The 26,837-nt window shown below is 37.1% G+C and overlaps 1 protein-coding gene across 7 annotated transcripts in view; it reads right to left on the reverse strand.

The window, feature by feature from the left end:
- Window positions 1–26,837, reverse strand: part of LRCH3 (leucine rich repeats and calponin homology domain containing 3) — a 70,900-nt gene that overhangs the window by 13,990 nt on the left and 30,073 nt on the right. For 2 of the 7 annotated variants that reach the window (XM_030493694.2, XM_030493692.2), the window contains exons 2-15: window positions 26,500–26,644; window positions 24,854–24,980; window positions 24,002–24,107; window positions 23,669–23,805; window positions 22,568–22,677; window positions 18,339–18,432; window positions 17,318–17,438; window positions 14,665–14,813; window positions 12,224–12,300; window positions 8,921–8,966; window positions 8,632–8,772; window positions 7,338–7,385; window positions 2,600–2,680; window positions 168–216 (exon numbers count right to left, since the gene is read on the reverse strand). In XM_030493694.2, the coding sequence (XP_030349554.1) occupies window positions 168–216; window positions 2,600–2,680; window positions 7,338–7,385; window positions 8,632–8,772; window positions 8,921–8,966; window positions 12,224–12,300; window positions 14,665–14,813; window positions 17,318–17,438; window positions 18,339–18,432; window positions 22,568–22,677; window positions 23,669–23,805; window positions 24,002–24,107; window positions 24,854–24,980; window positions 26,500–26,644 (1,431 nt within the window). Of the gene's footprint in view, window positions 1–167; window positions 217–2,599; window positions 2,681–6,165; window positions 6,220–7,337; window positions 7,386–8,631; window positions 8,773–8,920; window positions 8,967–12,223; window positions 12,301–14,664; window positions 14,814–17,317; window positions 17,439–18,338; window positions 18,433–22,567; window positions 22,678–23,668; window positions 23,806–24,001; window positions 24,108–24,853; window positions 24,981–26,499; window positions 26,645–26,837 lie in introns of all 7 variants that reach the window. The other 5 variants (XM_030493697.2, XM_030493693.2, XM_030493696.2 and 2 more) reach the window with 4 other exon arrangements.

A 26,837-nucleotide genomic window follows, 5' to 3' on the forward strand; every position in this document is an offset into this window, starting at 1 on the left:
TCTCTTCCCTTGAGTGTTTCTAAGGAGACCCAAATAACTGGGTAAATTCTCAAACAGCAGTGCCACACACAGAGGTGGGAACAAATGCTCCCATCTCTTTGTAGTACAAATAAGCAAAGCAGGCATTTTGATCATTTTTCAGAAACTTTTGTTCCTTTCCCTGTTACCTGTCTGTGTGGTAGGTGAGCCAGGGGAGATGGTAGATCTGTCATCACTCTGTGGATAAAAAAGCAGAAGAATATAAATGGTCCTAATCTGAAAAAGCTGTGACTACATTTTAATTTTCTGTGTTTTTAAAAAAGGCTCCATCCATCTAAATGTGTTTCAGGAAAAAAAAAAACCAAACCAAACCAAGAAAACCCAACAAAACCCAGAAATGTGAGAAACCACAGTATGTTGTTCCCCAAGTCTCATCTCTACAGAAAGGGACAAAGTTTTTTCTTTTGCAGAAATGACACATTTGCTTTTTTCTAAGGAGAAAGAATGATGAAACAGTACTGACAATGCAATGTTAGATCTTCGTTTACTCTTCCTTCAAACCAAAACTTTCCAAGTATTCTTTGTAAAGGGGACACAAAAAAAGAGATAATTAAATAACATGCAAAACTTGCACTACAGCAGCACCGATAAGGACACAGTTTTTCGACACCTTTGCTAATGCAAACTTGGTATTTACTTAACATCACTCTCCCCAGTGGAACACCCTGTGTTTTGTTACAGTGCTTCCACAGACTGATTTCTTGTGATGAATACATTCAGTACAGCAGTTTTCACAGAGGAGAAAGAAATACAGGGTGTCTGTATTCAGAAGTAAGCTGGTGAAGAATACAAAAAGAGTACTTTTGATGAACTCAACTTGGTCAAGAGCAAATAAACTTGTACAGAAAAAGCAACATCAAAGACGGCCAAGAACCCCTCGGAGCAGAGACTGGTTACCATGTTTTTACAGCTTAGGCCTCCTGTAGACACAGCCTAAAGCTAAGATGAGGTAATATCTACTACAGTTTAATCAGATAAATCAGATTCATACCCTACCTGAACTTTTGATTAGAAGCTGACAGACTAACACCTGTTAAAACAGATGTGTGGATCCAAGGGTTTTTTGTTGGTGAATGATAATAGCAAGAGATACCTTGACAGGACTGAAGGTAGAGGCATTAGGCAGGGTAGTAGCATGGCTTTATTGATTCAACCCTGAAAGTGACTGAATGCAGAAAGAAAGAGAAGGCAGTAGCAGTGTTAGCAAATGGCTGATAGGTCATACACAAAGGTGGAATGCAGTAGACAAGTTAAAAAGCAAGAGGTGAGTGTGATCACATTCTCAGAAACACTCAACAGGCAACAAAAACATACTTGCTGAACTGCAGTCCTATCCTCCTGAACTTTCTGGCTTGTAAGCTTGGGAGACGTGATGTTTCTTTTACACACCACACAGCGACATCAAAAGCAGAACTAGTAGAACAGTAAGTTACTAAGAACAGTGAGGCAAACGCTTCTTTAGTAACCCCTAATCTATCACCTATGCTATCAGCCAAAAGGAAATTTTACCCTAAACAGTTCATTCTGAACCACTATTCAGAATAAAGCTTTTTTTTTTTTTTTTAATGTTTGAAGTATGTTGTGCATTTTTAGTTAGTTATTTTCCTATCAACTTAGTAAAAATCAGAAAAATCCACATCTAACCAGCTTAGGAATACACACCTTGTATCTGCCACAAACACTTAATGCTGATCCTTGTGAATTAAACACAAAGTAAATAAGATCCTGTGGGTGTAATCTAGCTCTCGGGGAAGATGTCACTGTGAAGATTTACAGTGCAGCCACAAGTAAAGCACAGCCAGATTTCAGTTATAGACAATATTAACCCAACCAAATAAACAACTTCTCATGTTCACGGAACAGGAGCTCCAGCATCCCAATCTATCACTGACAGATGGACGTAGAAGGCCAAATTCCATGTCTTATTGAAAGCAAGATCAAAACATTAACATTTGAGGACTGAAATGGCTCAAGAATGAAACTATACTTTCTGAAAGAGTATTCAAATAGGAAAGCGGCAGTTCAGCACAGGAAAAGAACACCAAATGACACCCAGAGACTCTATAGGTGTGAATGACACACTTGAGAGTGTTAGTATTTGAAATGATTTGCAACTACTGTGCTACTTCAGAATAGTACAGCCAGGAAGGACTAGAAGGAGAGGTTACGCTCAGGGTAAGCCTTAAATAAAAACATCTTTAGGCCTTATGCAGACTTAACAGCTGATCCTCAGGAGAGACTCTCCACAGTAGTGCAAAGCAAAAATCTTGGGGTGGTTTTTTTTTTTGGTTGGGTTTTTTTTTTTTTTGGTAAGTATTTCAAAATATCACTTGACTTCAGCAAAACACCAGCTATTATATGAAAACAATAAAATAAAACAGAAGTAGGTGCTCTGTAACATTAACTGTTTATTCCTATATGAAGTGACCAAGACAACCTTGATGCAGACTAACAAGAAGTTGTCACAAACCCACGTACCCAGCAGTGGGTGGAGGGAAGGGGAACACAGCACACCACAGGGTAGGACAACCACAACACCAACACACTGCATGCTCTTCACCTGTTTGCAAGTCCCTGGCCTTCTTTTAATGGTATTGGTGTTACTGTCAATCTCAAACACAAAGAGAGGCTCAAAGCCATTCTGCCAGGGACAGCAAGGAAAGAAAGAGAGGGAAGAAAGGAAGAAGTGAGGCAAAGAATAACTGTAAGAAAAGGCAGCCACAATATGAAAGGAACCAAGATGCTGGAATTCAGACTTACACCACCTTACTGCACATGCCGCACTTGGCCTCTAGGTCTAGGACTGAAGTCAGAGAAATCTCCCTGCGCCAGAAACAACTGTAGATACAGGGACTGCCAAAGCAGAGCCCAACCAGAACTCTGCTCGAACCAAATAAGGATATTTTAAGAGAATTTGATTATTAAACTTTTGAATACACAAATGGATGCCAATGGTCTGAGAGAAAACTCCAGAGTACAAGTTAGCATAACTCAAGTCCTGCTTACTTTACCCATACCATTATTATTTGTAACACACTGGTGCCTAAAAGCCTTAAATTGCTAAAGCGTTTCAGAGATCCCATGTGCTAATAGCAACATGATGGCCTCAGGCCATGCTGGAGACCACAAGAAGAAAACAAAACGCAATGAAGGGAGCACAAGGCAGCAATGACACAAAGGTTATGAAAGGAAGAGGTCACACCAGCTGCCTGATGCTTATCAAGTATGTCACAAGCTTCACAATAGAGAAATTGAGCAGCAGTTTGAGACGATGTTTTGGGCTTTTTTTCCTTCCACAGTATTCACCTTGTAAGGGACAGTATGGGAAGAAACAAGATACTTGGGGGAAAATGAGATCCATAAGCAATCAAGGCTGAAATCACTAGCCAAGTCTGAAGCCTTGATACTATCTCAACAAGCAATCTCAATTGTACGGAATAGGACTACCTTTGTGAGAACAGCAAGCAGGATAGGACTAATACAAAACTTTGAAGTATACAGCACATTTTCTCAGAGGCCAGCCATTACATTTCTTCAGCAACATTTTAGTTAGTCTGTCACAAGTCAACACAAAGAAAGCCGCCACACTGTGCAATAAAGTACTACAGCCAAACTCCACTCCTAATCATAGGTATGTAGAACAAACAGAACTAAACTATTAACACTCATAGAAAATGGGTTGTCTTTTTGTGAGTTCAAACAGACTGTCCTGAAAATGTTTACAAACAGAAGGAAACAATCAGAACAACCTGTGCGATGTGAATGCATTTTAATTTGTCATAAAAGAAAACAAGGAGAAGAAACATGATATAAGATTTAAAAAAGGAAATTCACAACTTAATTTTGGTTTTAAGAAAATTTTTGCTAAAGTAGTAACAAAATCAGAAGACAGAAGAGGTAAAATAAAAAAAAGCTCACTTTAAAAGAAAGCTCAGTTGCATTCTAACTACATATTAGACTTACTACTTTTTTAATCTTTTCCTTACATGTGAGCTGAAAACATTGTTTGGAGCAAAAGAAAAGCAACTCTTCAGTTTGGAGAGCTCTGATGTAACAAGGGAAACGCTGAACAAAAGATCTTTTACTGTACTTTGGTGTAATATTCTCTTCTTCTGCCATAAAGTGTAATTCCCACACCATAAAGCTAGAACAATCAGTGGAAAAACTAGCAGAACTATTTTTTTTAAAACTAACCTATCTGCAAGTTTCAATGTCCTAAAGTTTGGTATGGTAAAGTTCACATTGCTGCATGCAGTCTTTATGGAGAGAGAGAGAAAAAGACAGAGAGGAAACTATGTAAATGAAAAACGTGTACTGAAAGCTGCCATTAGCGAACAGAACTTTGATATCAAATACTTTGTTGGAGGAAAAAAAACATCCTCAGAAATTAGACCCAGCTAAATTTCAAATCCATAAGGGCAGGGAGAATGTCAAATGAAATACAATAGAATATAAAAAAGCAGAAGTAATTCAACTCTTATGACAGACTATTTTTTTTTTTCCCTAAAGCAAACTAATGAACATTTCCTTGTTGCTGAACATGTTTTTACCATACAAAATACATTTGTAGAACCAAAACTGCTACAAATTCATGAGCTTGCATGGGCTTAATGTTCCAGTTTATAATAATTGCCAGAAACAGCTGCCCTGGCATATGTCGTCATTAGACACACTGTGTATTTCCACTACAAAATAGAGCTGCAGAACATACTTCAGCAGTTTAGAAAACTGAGTATTTCATATACTATTATAGTTCAGTGCTGCTGAAAAGAGCAAGGAATCAAAAGAAAAACGAAAAGAGAAATGACTGCTTTGAAATCTGGTTCAATCTTTCCCTATCAGCCTGGCCACTTGTCTGTAAAGTGCAAGGATGTAACTTGGTTAAAATTCAAAGGACACAAACAGTGACAGAAGACAGTTTCAAATTAATTTCTGAAAATTCCAAGTCATGTAATGTAAAATTCTACATACTAATTTACAACAAAAGTCATGGGGTACACAATCAGATAGAAATGGGGTCCTTAAAGGTATCTTTAAAATACATTCCAAAGATTAATTCACTGACAAGAGATTATCAACACTTCAACCAGACCACTGCTATTCTTCTGTTTCTGATTATCTAAATATGAAAGCACATTTTTATATCTAATTGATTGTGGTTTCTCTCAACAGGCACATGCATGATCACTAGATCTCTCTCTAATATTACTAGCTTGCTTTCTTTCCCACACAGTGCTTAGTGTTTGAAAGCAGGAAAACAAAAATATCTGAACAAAGAGATAGTAAATATCTTGAGCAACGTGTTCTAGAGAGAGACACTCTAACCAAAAGCACTGCCTAAGGAAAATTTAGGCAGATAATGGAAGCCCATGAATTAAGAAAATAAATCCCAGGCATGCACTCATGCAACAGCAGGCAAATCAGGTGTATTTTTCTTTTATAGACATGAATTATGGCATTAATTATATTCTTTAATTATGCTACATTGCTAAGATGCCATAAAGGGAGAAATAGCATAAAACATGGATTAGGTACATAAAGGCTTTTATTTTTGCTAAGTGTTCATCATAGATTATTTTTAAGATAACGCCATCTATAAACATTAAAAAGGTACGGGAATATTTCGTGATTTGTAGCATATGTAGAGCAGTTTTTCCTGCTGAGATACTAAGTATTTCTAAGCACCATGTGCAGGATGCAGACAAGTTAAAGTAGAAGGCTGTGCCTGAAGCATTAAAATTGCTTACTTGATACTGCAGAGTGCATCAATTGGGAAGCAAGCTAAACGGGGAAGAAATCAAACCAGAACAACTAGAGATTAATTTTTAATTGTAGAAACTGTTCTTTATTACTGTTCTATCAGTACTTTTCTTCTGCTGTCAGCAAAAGATAAGTTTTAATTATTTTGTGGGAAAACGCTATATTATTAGCAAATGGCTGCCAGTACAAGTATTGACATAATATTAAAGTTCACAGCTAAGCTACTTTTCAAAGAAGATGGTCATGTTTTATGCTATTTAGATTAGCTCTAAAATAGTTGGTCTAATCTGAGACAATCATAACATGTTGTTATTTCTATGCTCTAGAATCTGCCACATAAAAAGGCCATTACGTGCAGGATCTTACCACTAACAAGGCACTATCATCAGTATGCTGAGACCTTCTGGGTGGAAAGGGACACTGGGAGTTGGGAGAGATGGAGTTATGTCAGAAACACACAGAATGTCAGAAACACACGGTATGTGAACAGACAGACATTTTGGAACATGTACTGCTTGTTTATAGCATTGTGAGGCTTTTTTAAATTCATAAAGTATATGTAACTCTGCAGTAATGTACAACCACATAACCCAGGAATTACAGAGTATTTGTATTACTTTAGGAATCAATTACTCTGCTTTCTGTGTTGTCTCAAGTAAATACAGATAACTATGTATTCACAGTTCTTACTGTGGTAGAACAAAGGACCCTTTAAAAGAATAAATTAAGAACAGAAGAACATTAAGAAGGAAAAGGAGCAAAAACTATCTCAATTACCCCATGTTTCGGTAATTTTCTAACAAAAAAAGTTAGTTGAAAAATGCTGCTGAAGAACTATTTATACTCATTATATTATTAAAAGTTTTGATCTGATTAACACTGCCAAGTGAATTATTGTCCTCTGGAAAAAAGTGGGGATGGCAAGCAGTGGAAGAGTTATTACTATGTAGAAATCTGATGCAGAGAGTGAACAGATGTTATTGGCTCAGCTCTAGAAGACTGAGCCTTGGATGATTTGTGTTCCCCGCTGACTTACTGGTTTTGATCATTAAACTACACTAGAATAAAACTTTTTAAAATTTTATTTATTTATTTTTCTGATAGCCCTCAAAATTCTCATGCTTCATCTTTCTGGCATAACTGGTGACCTAACGGCAGGAAACTATGAGAAAACTGATCAATGAAGGATCACTACAACACAGTAATTTGTCTCAATACTCCCATTAGAAAGTAAACTGTACTGCTCGCAAGGAGCAAACTTAAAATGGGATATGAAATGTGTTTTCTGTACAGAACATAGAAAACATACAAGAAACAGTAAAACACCAGACTTGGACAGGCATTTACATGAGCAAAAGGAAATACTAGGATGGTCCCATAAGCAAAAAAACCCCATCCCAAGGATTAATATTAAGTGTCAAAAGAACTGCTATAACCCAGTCCCGAAGTGTTCTCCATCATCAGGATAATATCTCTGATGGAGAGCGCTAAGAATTGAGGTGCTGACATCCCTTGTAATACTCCTATAGCACTCTTACCTCACTATCCAGAGGACTTTGCTTCTGAGGACTTAAGGATGCTTTTTGCTATAGAGAAAAAAGAAAAATGGATGACAATTTAAAAGAATGCAACAGAGAAACAAAAGCTCAGAACAAAACAGTATAATTTAGAAGTGTTTTAAAACACAAGAAGTCTTAAGTTTTTAAATGAAACGTGCGCTGGGAAAATTGCAAGTTTCCACTGAGCTGAAGCTTCACTGATACTTTTAGTAAAAAAACAGCCTTTATTCCATATGAAAAACAAACAAAATCAAAATTGGTTTTGCATATTAAAGATGTATAATAAACCCAAAATATAACCCAAGGGAGGAATTTAACTGCTGGGAATAAAGTGCTCATGCATAACAAAGACAACAGAATTAAAAAACCTAAACAAAATCAGAAACCCCAAAAGGCTCATCAATGAACAAAATGTATCCTAAACATCTAATGTCTTTAACTGAAAGACTGAGCTGAATCTTTAATAAAAACAGCTTTTCTAAAAAACATTGCCAGAGGCCTGAGCCTAGTTGGTGTTAATGAAAAGCCTACTTCCAGGCAGCTAAAAACCTTTTTCTAAACTAAATTTACACATTACATAAATGCAGTGACACATTCTTTTCCTCTCTGCAGACCACCCTAAGACCAAAATACTAGATTTGTGATGGCGAGATTTGGGTAGGTCACCAGAGCAGTAAACAGTAAAATAAATTTAACTAACACATAAACAAGTTTGCATGTTAAGCAGCAGACTACTTCATACTGACTACAGTGAAAGAGAAAGCAAAGATGCAGTATCCATGGACGATCTGGGGTACCATAAATTCGCAACTGTGCTTTACCTGGAAGTAACTTACTTATGCACCATAAAGTACCAAAATAGATCAGCCAACATTATCTTGTGTGTATGATTGCTTTTTTCTCTGCCAAATTTGTCTTCAAAATTAAACTGCCTCTATGCCTTCTCAACTAAAGACCCCTTCTTTCTTTTACCAATCCTGTCACATCTATGCGAATGAAAAATTGAGAGAATGAGGTGGACTATGTAAAAACACAATTCTTTGCAATAACCATTTGTGGGCAGATCTCTTCTGTCTTTCTCTCCAGTTCTATTTTTATCTATATTAACCTACAGCACCAACACTAAATGGACTTAAGTACTATTTCTCCATTTTCTTCATAAATGGCATGCATGCCCAAGAGTTTAATGTACAAGTATTACAATCTTGGCAATTAATTTTCATTACGGGATTCAGAAATGATAAAGTATCAAGTAGGTACTAAAAGGAGGTACCTTAACAAAGTCCAGGACAGCTTCTCTCTGAATCTGTTTTGTTCTCATCCTCTCCTCCTCGTACTGAAGTGCTGCTAGCTGAGCCTCCCGACGGGTACGCTCTATGTGCCTGCGATGCAGCTCGGGATCTGTATTAGGCACCTGTAACAAAACAGCGCACTAGGCTGTAAAGACAGAGCTACACAGGGTAAAACAGATGGAGAAACAGTCCATGTCTTATGGCTAACATGAGTTTGGTTTTGTATCAAACTCATCCAAAAGAATAAAATAGTAGAATTCAATGTGTTACCTGACTGTGGTGACTTGATAGAAAGTAAGGTGAATCAGCTGGGGGTCTGACAAATGGAAAAACAGAGTAAGTATACTTTTTATCTTAAATCTGAACAAATTTTCATACATGAGTTTTCAGCAACACAAAAGTATCTCATCAAATCAGAAGAGTAACTGTTTAGTAAGCAAAGCTGTTGAACCAACTGCTGCAATAACGATTTAACTCACTGTGCATGACAGATTTGAACAGTCATTTCTACCTCTCCTCCGGAATTGTGATAAAATTTTTCTACAGCTAAAGATGTATCAATTGGATTGTACATTTGGCCTATTACATGGAGATATTCAGTACTTCATACTGATTCTCTAAGAGCTGATTAAGCAACCAATCCAGGACCTTTTCAGACAATCTACATATAGAGGACCAACTGCCTACTATAGCTGTTGGGGGAAGAGGGGTGTATGTGTGGAATAAAATTAGTCAGTAGAAACTATATGTTTTCTCTACCTTTCTGTCCTGTCCACATAACTCCTTAGTACTTGATGATGCTCTCTGTCCTGCATCAAATTTAGAGTTTCAGGTCTTTGTAATTCATCAGTATCCCTGCAGGTAAACACCAGGTGGAAGGGGGATTGGCCACTAATGCATATAAACTACTATCAGATTAATTTCTCTCTAGATTACAGCTGTTTTTCCAAGAGTAATGGCCTAGACAATTAACTTCGGATAACCACAAAGCTGAAATTTAGGATGACTAAAGAAATCATGTTGTGATATGAAGTCAGATCACACCTACTGCAGCTCATGATTAAATAAACATAACCTGCTTAATTAACAATGATTTCAAAATACACAAAGATAGAATCTCTCTTTTAAGACTATATTCTGGTTATTGTAGGCCTTATTGTGCTCTGAAAAGAACAGAGTTTTAAACATTAGCACCCTCTGATATTTTTAGAAGAAACCTGCTCACTTTACCAATCAAGTGATGACTTCCTGTTTGCGACACAACCCATCAAAGTCACAAGGTAAACAATAACTGATCTGTCTCTTATCTGTCATATCAACAATAAAAGAAATCTTGCAGTCAATTCTTTGCTAGAAGGCAGTTGCTAGCACTGAAACAATTCCCAAGGCCCACAGTCTACAGCATGTTCCCTGCCATGTTGCTGCCTAGAAAGTTGATGGAAATCTAGTAGCTTACTCTTGACAGCCTCCACTCTGCAACCTTCACTCCTGGGGCAACTCTGGAACAGAGACACATTCACCAATGCATTTCCAAAAAATGTCAGTCCTGCTGCCTGTGTGTAGACTTATTACCTATTCTGCATGGATAATCTTAAGAGATGTGGAAGACCCATATGCTACAGGTCTCCTCTGTTACTTAAATTAGCACTGATTCACATGACAAATCCATTACTGTGCTGTTTCAAATGGACGGGACTGGATTCAACTGAGTGCCAAGAAGTGTACTCAGACCAGAGTACACAGAGCTTTGTTGCATCAGAAATGCACCACAGTCTGTCCAGAGACACAAACTGTAGTTACGGAATTGAATCAACTAATGTAAGTACTCTTGAGATGGAGCCTGCCTTACATCCAACTCTAAGAGTTTTAATGGCTCCAGCATGCTGAAGGAAAAACAAAGAGGCTGCCTGCCAAGGCATTTGCACAGAATTATTGTGGAAGCAGTTTACAGCTTGTGGTTGCCACAAATGAAATATTTGTCTAATACAAGCTTAAAATATAAAAAATTACTCATTGTCATATGGCTGTTTTTACACGATTTTGAAGGCATTAACAGTATGACTTGTTTTTAGTACCTCATTAAGAATTTCACTCTGCTTTAGCATAATATGAATAAACTACAATTCATTTAGATCGTAGATTAACTACTTCTGCATGAATATCTGCTGCCATCCTTAAGTTAAATTTTGAAAACACTGGGTACCATAGTGAAATACAATTTCCTTTCTCATTAAAATATGTCTATGTAAACAGCAGCTCTCTCCTAGCTAATGAGCCTTCTTTTACTTCCTTCAGATATGTCATAGAATCCAGTGTTTGCAAAGTCTAAATACTTCCATGTTGACTACAAATGTACAAATAGGAAAGTAAACAAACAAACAAACAAAAAATCAGTCTTTCAAACCAAGAGCACTCACTTTATTTGGGGAGGACATGACAGACTGCTGTATTATTTTATGCCTTACCTGTAGACACTACAGGATAAGGAATGCTGATATATGTTGAAGGAGTTACCCTCCTTTGTATCAGTACAGCTACCTTTCCTGCACATCTGCTGACATTTCAAAATGCTTATTAAAATGCTGCCATGACTCTGGAAAAATGTACACACTACTCTTGATTTCATTTTCTCTTTCAATGCCATTTTAGTATGCCATTAAAAATTAATTTATACTGACAGCATAAGTAATGACATAATTATAGCTAGCAGTTCTTTTCTTAACATTCCTAGTACAACTGAGCTGGCTTTCTGCTGTGTCCTTGCACATTCACATTCACCCCACAGAATACTGAAATATGAAGGGTTCCAACAATTTTTATTTTAGTTCCATTAGCAAGAAGCTATACATTCGCTTATCTTCTGCTCTCTTAACTAGACACCCAAACGTCTTTCCTCAAACCCAACCACCTCATTTATATTCTGTCCAACTCTGACTTGTTTTTACAGATAAGCAATCCCTCCAATAGGCCAACAGTCATTAAAGAGTATGAGCATAATTCAAAAAGTCTGCTTTATTAAACTAAGCAACCTGTTTTCAGCACTGACTCCCATCCTATCCCTTCTTCCCCTGATGTAAGCTCATGATTATGACACATAAAAGAATATTTTAAATTAAACTAAAACCCTACAGTACTACAGCTGCCAAGAGTCACCCGGGTAGCACATTGGATACTCCACAGTAACTCTCTTTGTGCTTCCCCTGAACCTTCAGTACAAGTATGTTTACCCCATCTGTCCTTTATGTAATATAGTCAGCTATTTAATTGAAGCACAAATTAAATCCTGAAATGCAGATACTAAATCAGTTTAAAAGTATACACTTTAACCTGGCAGATTTCTTTAACCAACTGATTCAAAGCTGAGCATTGGTCTAGAACAGCCATGCCTTTTGGTCACTACCGTTATTAGAATACAAATTCCTAATCTGGAGCAATAATTTATAAATCAAGTGCAATGCACGTTTCTGGTGAAACAGCAGCAAACAGTGTCATTTTCAAAACACATTCAGTAAATACGCGCTCTGCATTCATCATAAAACTTTGGATAAAATTACTGTTACCACATATTCTTACCTGTTTTGATGTAAATATCGTCTTGTATCCTCTGTTCTCTGAAATTCTCTGATGGATACAGGCTTTACTGGTGAGCCCTAAGCAAAATAACAAAGACTAAGTTAGCAAGTTATTCAGAAAACTGTACATTAATGTCAAAGAAACTCTTTGTAGAGCAACATTTGTAATTACTGGTTAATTCCAAATTAATTCAAAATACTTGACAAAAGAACCACAAATCACAACTCAGGGATGTTAATTTCCAGCTAGGCAAGCTCCCTTTTATTTTTTCCTCCAATTTAAATAAACTAAATTTCAAGAATAAATATGCCTACTGATAAATTTAAGAGTTTTAAACCTCCACTATTAAGAACAATGCAGAAAAGTACATGTAGATAGAAAATAATTCATGTCACTTAGAAGAAATGTAGCATTAAGCTCTGAAAAACATACATTCCGGTGTACAGCAATGCAGTCTGGACACTCAGAAATACAGGATACAATAGCTGATGGTCTTTTATGATGCCCTAAAGATACATCACAGAGAGACTAAGAAAGCAAAACATGGGATGAATGAGAACACATTAGGCTTAATTTGAGCTATGAAATCATTTATCCCATTGGGAATTTTATTTTAAAGCTTCTGCTCGTACCCATTAATGTAGGAAAACTGAAACTCTTCAAGATTAACTTGCCAATTTTTACTCATGTATGCATGTTGTTATATCGCATACAGTTTGCTTTCCTAAGTAGTATTTTGGATTGTCTTTTAAGAGAAACTACTACTTCAGTTAAAAGCAAACAATTAAATTTTTATGAATAAAGAGATGTCTATGAACAGCTTTTTGATGTTGACCAATGCCTTTTCACTATCCACAGCAAGGAGTCCTTGTGCTGTATTGCCAATAGTTGCTTTTTCTGAGTTTTGCTCTTATGTTTATGCTTCAAGCAGCATCAGCTTTTGTGATCTGATATTGGATTTATGACATTTGCAAAATTAGTGCACCTCTCAGATATCTATGTCACTGATTTTAAACACAGCAAACGGTACTGTAAAGCGGGCAAATTAGGGACCAGACTCCCACATGGATGCTGAAGATCTGTTCCTATTGGTTAGATTTCTGAGGACAGTCTCTAGAAATGTACCATCCAAACGACTTAACAGGGAACAGTTTTCTCCATGTGTTCACAGCAGAGGCTGCTACAACTGGCACAAAGGCACCTCCCAGTTTTGGCAATTCATACAATTTCAAAGGAATTCTAGTGAATTTTATTATAGTGCACACCAATTCTTGTGCAGCTTGAAAGCAATAAAATGACATGAGCTAAAGAAAAGTAACAGTAACCTTACTGGAATCATTGCCCTTGTCTGCACCAGGACATCATTTGGATAGAGTAATCAATCAATAAAACCAGCTGCTATTAGGATAGTATATGCTGAGTTTGCCCTTTTTAAAAATTATTATTATTATTAGCATTTCTTTTTTCTGTGAGAGAAAACAGGGCAGTGTTCAGAGTTGCTCACAGCTGTTTCTAGACATTTCTAAAAGGCTGGCTGGAGAACTTTCTAGCCTATCTAGCAATAATTTCACTTATTGTTCATTCACCTGTATACTTTTACTGACTGAGAACAGTTTCATGCCAGGTTTATCTAAAACTACAGATGGCGGTTTTTGTTCAGAAAGGTGACTGTATACATAACAAATCCGTACCTGTGGGTTCAGAGCTTTGCTCAATAGTAAGAGACAAAGAAACCATTTTCTGCAAAGAGCAGGCTTTCTGAAAAGTCTGAATACTTAAGTTAGTCTAAACTTAAAATGGATGCTCAAGATTACTGGCAAGTAACTTACAATCAACTTGAACAGCCAAATTAATGGAGTTGCAAAATTCCTGTATTAAGTCTTTATGCTGGTAACAATCAACATTTTTCCCCTGAGAAAGCCAGTATATATTCAGTACTACCAAGTAAATGTTCACAATTTTCTAGATATCATAAATTACCAGCTGGAAGCATCAACTTGCATGTTTTTCGAAGACAGAACTCCTTTTGAAAAACATTTACTTCACATATGCCTAAAGCATAAGCTTCAAGAAGCAAGCCTAGTGGAAGGCATCGATGCCCAGTAGAGTTGGAACTAGATGATCTTTAAGGACCCTACCAACCCAAACCATTCTATGATTCTGTAAATCCAAATGACAGGAAAACAGTATGGCTGCATTGGACTTATTCCACATATCCCAAAGGGCACTTGGGAGCAGCTTAAAACTCCAGCTCTGACCTTCCACAAAGCACAACGCTGTGCTCTTCCTCCAGATCAGACCTGATTTTAGTATTTTTTTAAATAAATAAAAACAAACAAACAAACAGCCCTAAGAAAACCTCTGAGGACAAGAAGCATTAATACCATCACAGAGGCTTTCCTGGGGCGTATGAATTTAACTCATTAAAGTAAAAGCACCACCTCATTAGAGATTCGCCGCTGGTCAATATATGCCATGAATTGTGAGCTGAGGCTGTCTGAGTCCATGCACTTGGGTTGCCTCACCTCTTCCTCCTCCTCTTCTGTGGCACAGCTGTCAATATAGTCGATCTGATCGAGATCATGTTCCGCTTGACATACATACACAAAGAAAACATCCATAATTAGATAACCAACAGGAGAGGGAAAAAAAAACCCCGACAAAAAAGCAATGCCAGGAACTAAGGCTCTACTGTTTTTCTTCTGTCTGGGAAAGCTCAGCCTAAAAGCTCTTGGATTTTGCCAGGTCCACTAACTTCTGTTAAACATCAAATTTTGAAATAATGAGAAAATTTATGCTTTTTAAAAAGCAATGAGAAACATATATCAAGCATGCAGTTTTATGGCTGCAGATACTTTTGCAGTGACTGAAAAAGTAAAGTAGTGAATTTTTTTTCAATACCCAAAACTATCTATCAAAATCTGTCAGCTAACACCAAGAAGGTACAATGATTTGTGTACACTTTGAATCATTTGTCTTGGTTCTCATTCACCTCTGTCACAAAAATTAGAATGGATATGACATACTTCTACTAATTTTACAACAAGAACACAGAAGGCAGTGTGTCCACGTTATCTGGATGCAAATGCAATAAATATAAGAAACCTATGTGGAAACAACGAAGGACAGCACAGAAAGCAACAAAACCCCTCTAAACCAACATAAAAGCATCCACAGTTTTATTTTAAAAAGCAGAATGGAAAAGAGATTAGGAACCACTGAAATGAGAGCAAGAAACAGCACAGCTTGGCTAGTATTGATTTTCCCTTGTGTGGGTGATATTATGTAGGGCAAATTTTTCACTTGTCACTGCTTTTATACATTCTGCCCAGGAATCCTGAGAGTCATGATATTGAGCAAACTACCCTGGTGAAAAATACTGTGCTGGGGATGCAGCAGAAAGCATGAGCTCCCTTTCTGAGTACTAGAGCCTTCTTTTCCTTAAAACTCTCCCCAAACTTGCTCCACTCTCTTGCAGACATTCTTTTTCTACTCCCCCGCCCCTTTCCTGCTTGTCTAAAACAGACTTCTCTTTGCCTCACCACACAATCTAGCAACTGTTAACTGCCAAAGCCACCTCCTCTGCTACTACAACCATCCAGAACAGCATTCCTATATACTCTGGCTTCATTAAGTCTCCATTACAGTTTCGAATCTTAAAAAAATCCCCAACAAATCAAACCAAAACAAAAAAGCCCTTCTTCCCAGCCTTGCCTATTAAACTTAAATAATAATAATACTACAGTAAAGGGTGAAAGACACTAGTGTCTGTGTTAGAAACACAAAATTAGAAAGCATCTCCTGGATCACTGACAGCCACATGCTATGGCTTATGCCCCTCTCAAACACTCCGACTCATGAACTGACCCTGCTCCATCTTAAAAGACTAGTGAGGCATTTTGAAATCCCTGGTGTACAAAACCCAAAGAACAAAACAAAGTTAGTCTTGGAGGCAGAGCTGGCAGCACTACCTGTTATTAAGGCTTCCCAGAGCTTCTATCGATGCCATGTCTTTAATCCTTCTAACTTCGCCAGAATCTAACTGTTCGAATTGATTTTTCTGGTCTGTCACATGTGAAAGAGTGTGACTCAACCAAATTAATGCAGATATTTCTAGCAGGTGCCAAAACCCCCAAAATACTGTGGAGAAGAGTAAGACTAAGAAAAGAAGATGGCAAAAGATGAAGGGGAGGAGGAGAAGAAAAAGTGGGCGTTGAGCACGGAAGATTAAAAGTAGTTGGGAAGAGTGACACTCAGACAGGGAATATGAATTGTAGCCATTAGGAGAAATGGAAAGCAGAGAGCAGCTCAGAAAGAAGAAAAATTAATCAAGATATATGGGATGAGATCTAATAATAAGTAGTGCAGGAAAATGGAGAAGATGGAATGATTGAAAAAAAAAAAAACAAACAAAAACCAAACCCCACCCAAAACCTAAACCTGGAAGAATGCTCAAACTGAGACATATAAACAAAACAAGGCGGTACCAGCAGATTACTGGAAGTTAAAATGGAGAAGGACTGCAGAGACCAAGAAACATGTAAAGTGCTGTCACCTCTTGAACAAATATGAGGGTGCTACTGTAAGACTGCAGAGCAATCAATTGAGAAGGTGCAAAAAAGCAACATCACTCAGAAATACCAGTCCCTCCTAGATGCCTTGTGTGTTTGGATTAAAACCAGGGACTGCTGAATGAAGCACTTTTGCTACTTGGAAATTTGGAATTCCCTGACAAAATTGCTCACCCCATTCCAACAGCAGTCGGCATGAAGCACTGACAATTTACTCCTGCTGTAAATTTTCCCCAGTAGCTCAAGCAGCAAAACTCCATTCTAAAACATTGTTCGAAGCAATTGGAGACTTTACACAGCACATATGCAGAAGCTGACACAATCCTAATTCTGATTCTATTTGATTTTGCCTCATAACAACCTTAATACAAGTGTTTTCCTGTTTACACAGCAGTGGTTGTATACAATTATACCTGGATTATTATTTTTTTTCCCCCTCCTTAGACAGCCCACTATTTATAGCAAATAATGACCTTTATATAATTATGACAATAAACATTGTTAACCAAAGATCACTATTTACCTCCACCATTAGTTACAACTGTGCTTCCTCTATTTTCTTGATACTGACTTTCTCTTCGCAGCCTCTGTTCTTTGGTGATCTCTGCCACACGCAAAGGGAGATCCGAGAATTCATCTGTTGGCTTCAGAAAACAAACAGTGAAGTCAAGAAACACTTCTCTTCAGAAACATCATCTTGCAACTTTTACCTCTCGATACTTCAACTGTCCTGTTTGGCACCTACAAAATACAGCTGTAATGCAGCTTTTTTTTCCTTTTTAAACCATATATTTAAACTTTCTTAAAAGGAAAACAACCCAGCTTGCCTACAGGGTTGTGTTTGGTTTTGGGTTTAGGTATTTTTTTTTTTTTCCCCCAATATCTTTAAGTGCTTGAAAACATTCCAGGATGGAAACTCCTAGAACCCTCTCAAAAACCAAGCTAGGAGTGCAAGCAGGTGTACAGAGCATAGCTCACTGAAGCACTCAAGGTCTTGGCTACTGCCTTTTCTAGTTGTCCCAGGAGAAAAAGGGAGCTTTTTCCTGGGAAGAATAACTCACAGTCTCCTTGCTAAGAGATCCCATTTTCCTGCTTCCAAATGGCAAACAGATTTTAACATTTGAAACAAGCTTCAAAGAAAGAAGAAAAAGTTTCCATCTGATTTTTGAAGCTTAATTTTCATGTTCAGATTTATTTTACTGAAACAACTACTCATAAGTAATTGTAGTTGACTCAACATTGTAATATGATACAGTTATAAGCTTTTTCAAAATAAGGCCTCCCATTTTTCTTATGTTTTGTACTCTAGTAAATTAATCTGTCATGCACTGTTTTATACATTTCTCATATTATTTCCAACTTTGTGTTTGTCCCATATAAAATTACACTCATTTTTCTCCAATAAAACAACAAATAATTTTGGCTCAAGGCAACCTGCACACTAGCATATATATTACCTATTGAAAATGCTTCCAGATATATACTTAACAGTTTTCCTTGCTGTACAATATTGCACCAAACAAAAATAAAGCTGCAACACTTACTTCATTCCCTGACCATCTTTTGTCTCCGCTGTCCACACTGTTGAAGCCAGAATCAAGTGCTCCATACGGACGACTGGAATAGAGTTCCTCATGGCTGTCAAAAACACAGTTTTGGTTACTGTAACACAAACACCCCTAAAAGCTTCTCAGCTATTGCAGAACAGAAGCAGAATGAGCTACGAAGCATAGTTGCAGCATGTTCAGAAGCTCAGCATATTAGAAAGCACCACAGTGCATTTGCCGCTTAGAACAAGAGGGCACGTACTCACAGCTGCAAACGTACTTGTCAGTCAGCTGTACACCTGCCACTGCCTAGCGTTTTAAGAGCTAATCTGATCCGAAAGATATCCATACTTCAAACGTTTCCCAAGCAGAAATTATGACAAAGAAAACTGCAAAGTGGCGTCTTATTTCACTGTTTAACAACTCAAGCTTTCATCTTCTGTTTTCACTGACACACATTGTCCCACAAACTTTTTCAAAAGTAAGCATAAAACCATGCAAAATTACTGAAAATTCAGAATATACTACTTCTACATGAAAGTACACAGAATGTATTACATAATTATCTTCTCTATCATAATTACCTAAGAAACTTTACCAATCTCAATGGTATTTCAAATGCTTCGTAATATAATAAATATAGAAGTACAGTTTTCATCTACAGAGCCTGACTTTGACTAGACAAAGGCATCAGACATGGGTCTAGGGTAACAATACACATAACTAAACAGCCATGCAGTTCTCTAAACTTCTGGGCTTAGAAACTACGTAACTCAGCAGCCCAGCCATCACAGATGTCAAGTCTGGCAACTGCTGCAGATAGCTACAGTAAAAGAGACAATGGGACTTCTCTGATCCACTGCAGATGGCATTTCACAATGGCCCAACTGTCCTACTGGCACTTGATGCCTCAGGGAGAACTCCAGCAATAATTACTATATAATACACAAGGAAGAACAAATTTCAGGAAGCTAATTGCTTCACCCCATCATAAGTAAATTGCAGGTCATTTTCTCTCCGGTATTGCTCTCAAGTTGTCGCTCCCTCTGAAATCCCTCTTTCAGGAAACATTTTCAAATGACTCATTATTGTTGTTGTTGTTATTATTATTAATGCAGTGCAGTATGTGTGCATGGGACTTTGTAGAACAGCAACAGACTATTATCCTGAGCAATTTTAATTTTTAAATAGACATAAAATAACAAAAAAGTAGGAGGAGAGATGATAAAGTTAAGCTATACGTCCACTTCTATGCTGATATACACCAAAAGACAAACTCTTGTACAGACATGGAGTTTTGTTTAATTAAAAAGTTATCACCTTTATGGCCCTGTATTTGAACAGAAAGATCATTTGCACAATAAACCCCTAGAAAGAAAGAGGGGGAAAGAAAAACCAACTCCCTTCTTTTGGGTGGGGACGTAAAACGAATGACCATGAAATCACCCAGTGCAGTTAAAGAACTATTTACTTGAATCACTGACAATAGAACCATACTTATTCTAACAGTTGACAGTACTTAAATATTGGATTTAAAATGTGGGTCAGAGAAAAGAAAAATCCATCTGCAGTGTAATTCGATTATAAATACACCAATATTTTCAGAATCTCCCTAGTACCCTGTTGTAAGGTTGAACAATTATTGCAAATTGAAGAGCATCAAAATGACTATTTGGCTACATTTCAAAAATGGGGAAGTATTTTGACACAAATTTTCTTCTTTTAGCCTTCATTTTCAATTAGAGATTTTGACAAGCTATACATCTAACATTGAGGCTATCAGGAAACTCGAGAATTCACAATCACTGTTCCCAGGATTTTTTTCCTTTTTAACATGAAAGCTGCTTTCTGTCTCCCCAACTCTCACACTTAAAAACAGCTGTACACTCAATGCTGCACACTTTACATGTTTATAATCATACTGCAGCCATCCTGAAATCACTTGAGACTTATGATTTTTGTTCCTCTCTGACCAATAAGCTACAAGAAACAACGCTTAAGCATTTAGACAGATCAGAACATTTTGGGGCAAGTAAAACTTATCCAGAAGGCTATGTAAGGCTCGAAATCAAAGGATTAGAAGCTAAATGCCTGATAAGGTCAACAGCCAAAGGAAAGACAATACTTGCCAACACTTCAAAGACACAGCTCCAAAGCCACACTAAAACATGTATTTTTAAGAAAGAACAGTTGCCCAAGTCCCAGAATATCCACTACACTGGTTCACGCATGAGTACTTCACATTTTAAACCTTCTAACTCCAGCCTATACCAGTCTGCCTCAGTGCCAAAAGAACTGCTACACAGCTTCAACAGTTCTGCCTCCTCTCAATCACATTCACCCCAGCACCAACCTGAGCTGCTCTGAACTTCAATCTTACAAATGAGAGACTGGCTGCAGCAGATCAAAACTTGTAGATTTCACATAGCTTATGTTAACAAAAGGACTGTTAACATACAAGATTTCACTCCGGTAAAACAGTTTGATATAATTTGACAAGGCTAGATCAAAAATAATCAGCTGCAGTAGAACTTCGAAATCCCACTTTCTGCCCTAATGTTTCAGAGCATCTTGTTTTATTATCAGTATTAACAACTTTGTTATTAAACAATGTTTGATGAAGAGCGAACTGACAGCATGACTCAAACTTCCTTAAACTTTAAGAATCTTAACCACTCAGTTTCAGATCCTTAACCTTCAGATCCATGGTATTCCACCTTGCTTATCAGATAAAACAGCAACAAAGTCTAGGTGTACTGACTGCTACCTTTTTTCCATTGGTCACCTTTGAAGATAACAAACATAAAGCTCTTATGACTTGCCTGGAAATATTAACTATATTGTAGCAGAATACCTTTATTTCTCTCATTGCAAGTTCCAGAAGAATATAATAATTTGAGATCCTCTCTTCCACTAGATCATTCTACTATTTTCTCCTAATATACACTCTTAACCATGGGCAGTTCTTCTATAGGTACATGAAGACAGGAGGAATCACCTGCAACACCAAATGGCCTGAATAGCACGGTAACGACAAATAATTCTACCACCAACTCTTATCTGCTATTGGGGATGGAAATACAGCTACAGGAAAGCCAGCTGAAACTCATTTCATATGGATGAATTTGGAGGCAAATCTAGAGAAAGCATCTGCAAATAGCTCTGCACTTGTTTTTACATTCATAATTCCAAGTTATGATTAAAATACATTAATTCTTCTAATTTCACCAGAGCAATTAATGTTAACTGCCATAGTAATATACAACTACAGACAACAATAAATCAGTAAGCACAGAGTCCACTGATATTTTTAGATTTTCTCTTAAAAAATACACAAACTATGCTAAACAGATCATGACATTTTATCATTTAGATAAAATACCATGATTTAGTAACAGAACAGAATCCTCAGTATTATGCAGAAACCATCTGCAACAGCTTACACTCTAGGAAACTGAGTAACACTCAAAATGCTTGTATGTTGACCTCACCTAAAGAATTAATAATTTAAGACACTCTGTGCTGATGAGGAATCACTCTGTCAGTCCCTTGTGCAAATTCTTCTTCACAAATCTGACTCCTGATGATTTATTGTGACACGCTCTGATTTCTGTTTTATTGCTGCTAAAACAGCAGTACATCCTTCCAGGCAACTCACTCCTCCACACTTTATTACCACCTTCCAAGATGATTGAGGTCATTTTTCTGTATATTTAGTTTCATACTTCACTGACTCCCTTTCTTCTATATCATATAACAGAAATAAATCTTAACTCCTGCTTTTCTCTAGACATCTTAATTTAGCAGCTGATACGGCTGACTGTTCCAACATTTGTGTTACAATGCTAAGCAATAATGCCAAGTGAAAGCTTGCCAAAAATAACAGTATACTAATAGGGTGGAGATCAGCATTTACACCTGTGGTTTGAGCACAGCAGTTACAAAATTCTGTACAAAAGGTTCAAAATCACTGCAGGGATGTACTTCAGGAAGTATGTGGAAAACATTAAGACCTTAGAAACTGAACACACGTGTTAACAACACGAGAGCATGCACCACTTATTAGAATGCACCATGAGATAATACAAATTACATTCTTCAAAGCCACCTCCATCAATGCACTTACTGAAGAACGATCCTTGGATTTAGTTTCTTTAAAAACTCAAGACAACTGACAAAGTTTTCCTGAATGTCAAAACTAAGAACTTGCATTGTGCCAAACTTACCAAGATCCAAATCCCATGGGTCTCCTATCATAATCAGGCAAGTCTGGAGCTATCTTGCATGCTTCTATGTTCAGGTATTTAAATATGTGGATTTTTCCTTTTATACATATCTTAAAAAAAAAAAAAAAAAAAAGGAAAAAATACATAGGTATAAGTTGACAATACATTTTCAAAGTACTCTACAGACATTTCACCTATAATTGAGAGTAATAAATGAGCACATGTACATCAACCAACAAATCTCTTCTTCTAATCTCACTGCATTTTAGAGAAACAGATATAGTGGAGCATGACAGGACGCCCATGACAGACAAATGGAAGCTGCCCTCCAAGTACATCTGGTCTGCATGCAACTTTGTCAGCTGGATGCTGAGATTTCAACGTGCAAACAACACATAAGCATTTATAAGTACTAGAATTCATAGCCTTGGCATCAGAACAATGCATCCCACCCATGCCCAGCTCTGAACGGCAACGGCAGACTGGCAAAGCAAGCTCAAATTTAAAGTGAATGAAGCCAGTAACAGCTGTTTTTGCTTTCAAAAGGGAGGCAAAACCCTACTGAAGCTACAGGTCTTAGCAAGTGCCACTCTTGACTCAGAAGCAGCAGCTCACAGCAGAACCTGTAATACTCAAGGGCTTTTATACCCACATTAAAAAAATCAAATTAGTCACCAACCATATTGCAGCTTCTAGGTCAAAGGCCAATTTGAGCACTCTGCTGCAAAGTAAACCAGCACACAGCAGCACTGAGGCCTCAGCCAAAATTCTGACATTTGAGTGGCACAAAATCAGTCTTGCCTAACAGAGCTTCCTCTCTCTTGCACCAAAAGCAGAAGTGTTCAGCTAATATTAGCAGCAGTACAATGCTAACAGGGGAATTCTTAGTAATATCCCATCAATGAGACTACTAATACAGTAAGGTAAAAGAAGCAAAGGGACTTCTCAAGCTGTGCTGTGTATTTAACACTATTAGTCAATACAATTTATTTAAAGTCCTCTCGTTCTTAAATAAAGCTCGTAATATAAACGCTCAGCATCTAACTTTGTTCTGCGCTTTTTAGTTGAACTAGTCCATCTGAATTCCTAGCTGCAGTTTACCTGTGCAGGGGGTGACTGAAGAGGGTTGTTCTCTAACATGATGGTCTGCAGATGTCTGAGGTTCCTATAACAAACTGGTATTGTTGTTATCTTATTGCAGGAGAAATCTAATCGAATCAAAGGCAACTCAGCAAGCTCTGGACATAGAAAATAAACATACAAATAAGCAGATTAAAAAAAAATATAAAAAAACCCCAAACCCAAGAGTATAAAACAATGTGTTTTACAAAATAATTAAATATGCTGCTTCTTGCTCCCAGGGAAAGAAAACAGCACCGAAGAAAAAGAAGTGCTTTAAGTTTCTGCTGTTACAACTGAGAGTCTTTATCTCACCTTCAGGTAAACGCACCAAATTATTTCTTCTGACATTTAGGTCCCGCAAGGATTCCAAATTTCCAATCTGTGGAGGTATTGTCTGTATTTCATTACAACTCACATCCTAGAAAACAAGAGTAAAGAATGAGTTACCACTGACTGGTAGGCCTCTGTTAAGTAAAATATGTAGCACTTTATTTAAGGACTGAAAAAGACAACTATATACGTAACATTTCAGATCCTTATATTCCTTAATCTTACTGCTGATGTGAAGCATTATTCTCATTTTAAATACATGGGGAAAAAAAGTTTTAAAATAAAAGATTTAAGCATTCAGATGTAGAAGGTTATTTCAAGTTATCTCATTCAAGTTATTTCATATTATCTGAGAGAGCACAACTTGCTACATAAAAGCTTTTTGCCAGAAACAAATGCATGAAGAGCTCTAATTCCATCTACCCTTCCTTTCAAAATTAAGGAAGACTCTTAGTTAAATTGACATGGGTAATTTGCTCTCCAGTGCAAGGCATCTTTCCCTCACATAAAATTTTAAGATCTCAGAGTATTTCAAACTCTATCCAAAGTCAAAACATAGTTGAAGATACTATAGCAGATAGAAATCCTCCTTAGGCTAAGAGCTGATATAAGTTAACTTGTCATTGCATGCAAGTGACTGGTTTAGAATCAATCAGCAGAATGAGAAACAGGATGTTGACCTTGTACATGCCCAGATAGCATCCTAAGTACTGCATTATTTTGATCAGTTTAAAAGAATTGTTATTTCTTCTGAAGCACATCTGAACCTATTAAACACATCAATTAAAAATTCAAGACAGAAGAGTAATAGTTAAAAAATAACTGTATACTCACAAGCTCTGTCAGCTGTCTGAGCTGTCCAATTTCTTCAGGTATTGAAACCAACTTATTATTACTTGCTATCAAAACTTTTAGTGGTAGACTACAGAGGTGTACTGGCAATGTGGAAAGCTGGTTTCGACTTTTTGGACAGAAAGAAAACAAAATCATCAGAACTCTAATGATAAACCACCTCACATCTTAATGCAATGAAAGACACATATAAAAAGCACATTCCAATTATATAAAAACCGAGTCAAATCAAAAACCAAGTCATCTAATCACTGTAAAAGTAGTTCCATGAAGTCATTCTTCATTACTTGCTTTATCTAGTTACATGTGAACAAACTCTGAATATCAAGTACCAAACCTGAACAGATGTTTTTGAATTCAGTGCTGGGGAATATGTTATTTCAGGTGCTTCTGATAAGGAGCCACCCTCTGCCACAAATGACTATGAACAGAGTGCAAAAGCCTTTCTGATAAGTAGCATTGCAGGTGGGCACATACAAAATGCCACAGAGAAAGTCATTACTTACTGAATATTTAAAGTATATTTCTAATTGAGCAAGTCATGTGGATCAACAAATGTGGTATGCTGGATTTCACTATTACAAAATGCAGCCTTAGCCATTTCATAATAAACTACTATTAAAGCAAATATGAGGTCATATGACTGGACTGTAACCTCAGATGAGAAACAGGCAGGATGAAAATGGATTGTAAAGACAAAGATTCTCTTTAAAAATAAAACTTAGCAAGGAGCAGTGACCGAATCATTAGAAAGAATGTGATTAGGATCTTAATTAAGGCTTTGATCAGACGTTGACATTTAGCAAAATATGCTGCTGTATTTTTTCATACTTGGAATCCAGATTTCCCTGCTATTAAAGAAAAAAAGTTCTGAGCAGTAGGTGAACCAACAGCAACTTTGAAGAGGATAATACTTGGACTGTACCTACTAGAGATCATAGCAATAGGAAACCCATACGTGATTCATATCGTATTCCTACAATTCTCACCATCAATAAAGAAAATAAAGAAACATAAGCATAATAAATTGGCAAAAGTGTAGCACCAGAAGGAAACAGCCTCAAGTTTTTCCTGACTGATATCACTGCCAATTTGTGATGGGGCACTTTCCATGCCTCTTAAAAGGCCTTCTACAAACAGAGGATGCTGTATATAGTTAAATTAAATCAACAGGCTGAGTTGCAGCAATTAGCTCTTAATGCTGGCAGAGTCATATTAATGCTGAAGAAAGATCTTTAAAAACCATCAATACAGCAAAAGTAAAGGGAAACTGCATAAGCCTTGCTCAGCTGCTGAGAGCTGAAATGTTAAGACTGTCTAAAAGCTCTACCACCTCTTTTCAGTCTGCATGCCCGTATTTCACATGAAAACTACTGGAATTTATTTGGCGATTCCTTTAAGCTGGAATTAGCTTTTTTCTTCATACTCCAGTTCTACAAACTGCTGGTTAATCCTCATGTTCCCTGATCCACCTAAGTGGGTAAGACTGGTTCAGGCTGCTTTGATCCAATGACATACAATAAAACAATGTGATGATTACATGCCATGTTGGCATTACTTACAGATACATTAAGATTTATAAACCTAGACTACTGATGCTAAAGCAAAATTTCTAAGCCAATTGTTACCTGATATTTAGAAATGTTAAAGACTGTAAGTTCAAAATAGCTTCTGGGATATATCGAATGCAGTTCTGGTACAAATTAAGACTCTCGAGGGAGACAAAGTGACATGCTTCTGCTGGAAGCTCTGACAGTCTGTTCCGTGACAAATCTAAAGGGAGGGAAAAAAGAAACATTCAGTAAAGCTATCTTAAAACTTCAGGAGGACAAGTATTGTCTGTGCATTCACTGCCACACAGTTGGACAGGAATTAGTTTCACTGTCCTGCCTGCAAGAGTTTCAAGTGAAGTTTCGAGTTATGAAGTGACTCAATTTACACACGAAATAAATCAACATCTTTTAAA

Source organism: Strigops habroptila, chromosome 8, assembly GCF_004027225.2.
Source record: "Strigops habroptila isolate Jane chromosome 8, bStrHab1.2.pri, whole genome shotgun sequence".
Lineage (NCBI taxonomy): Eukaryota > Metazoa > Chordata > Aves > Psittaciformes > Psittacidae > Strigops > Strigops habroptila.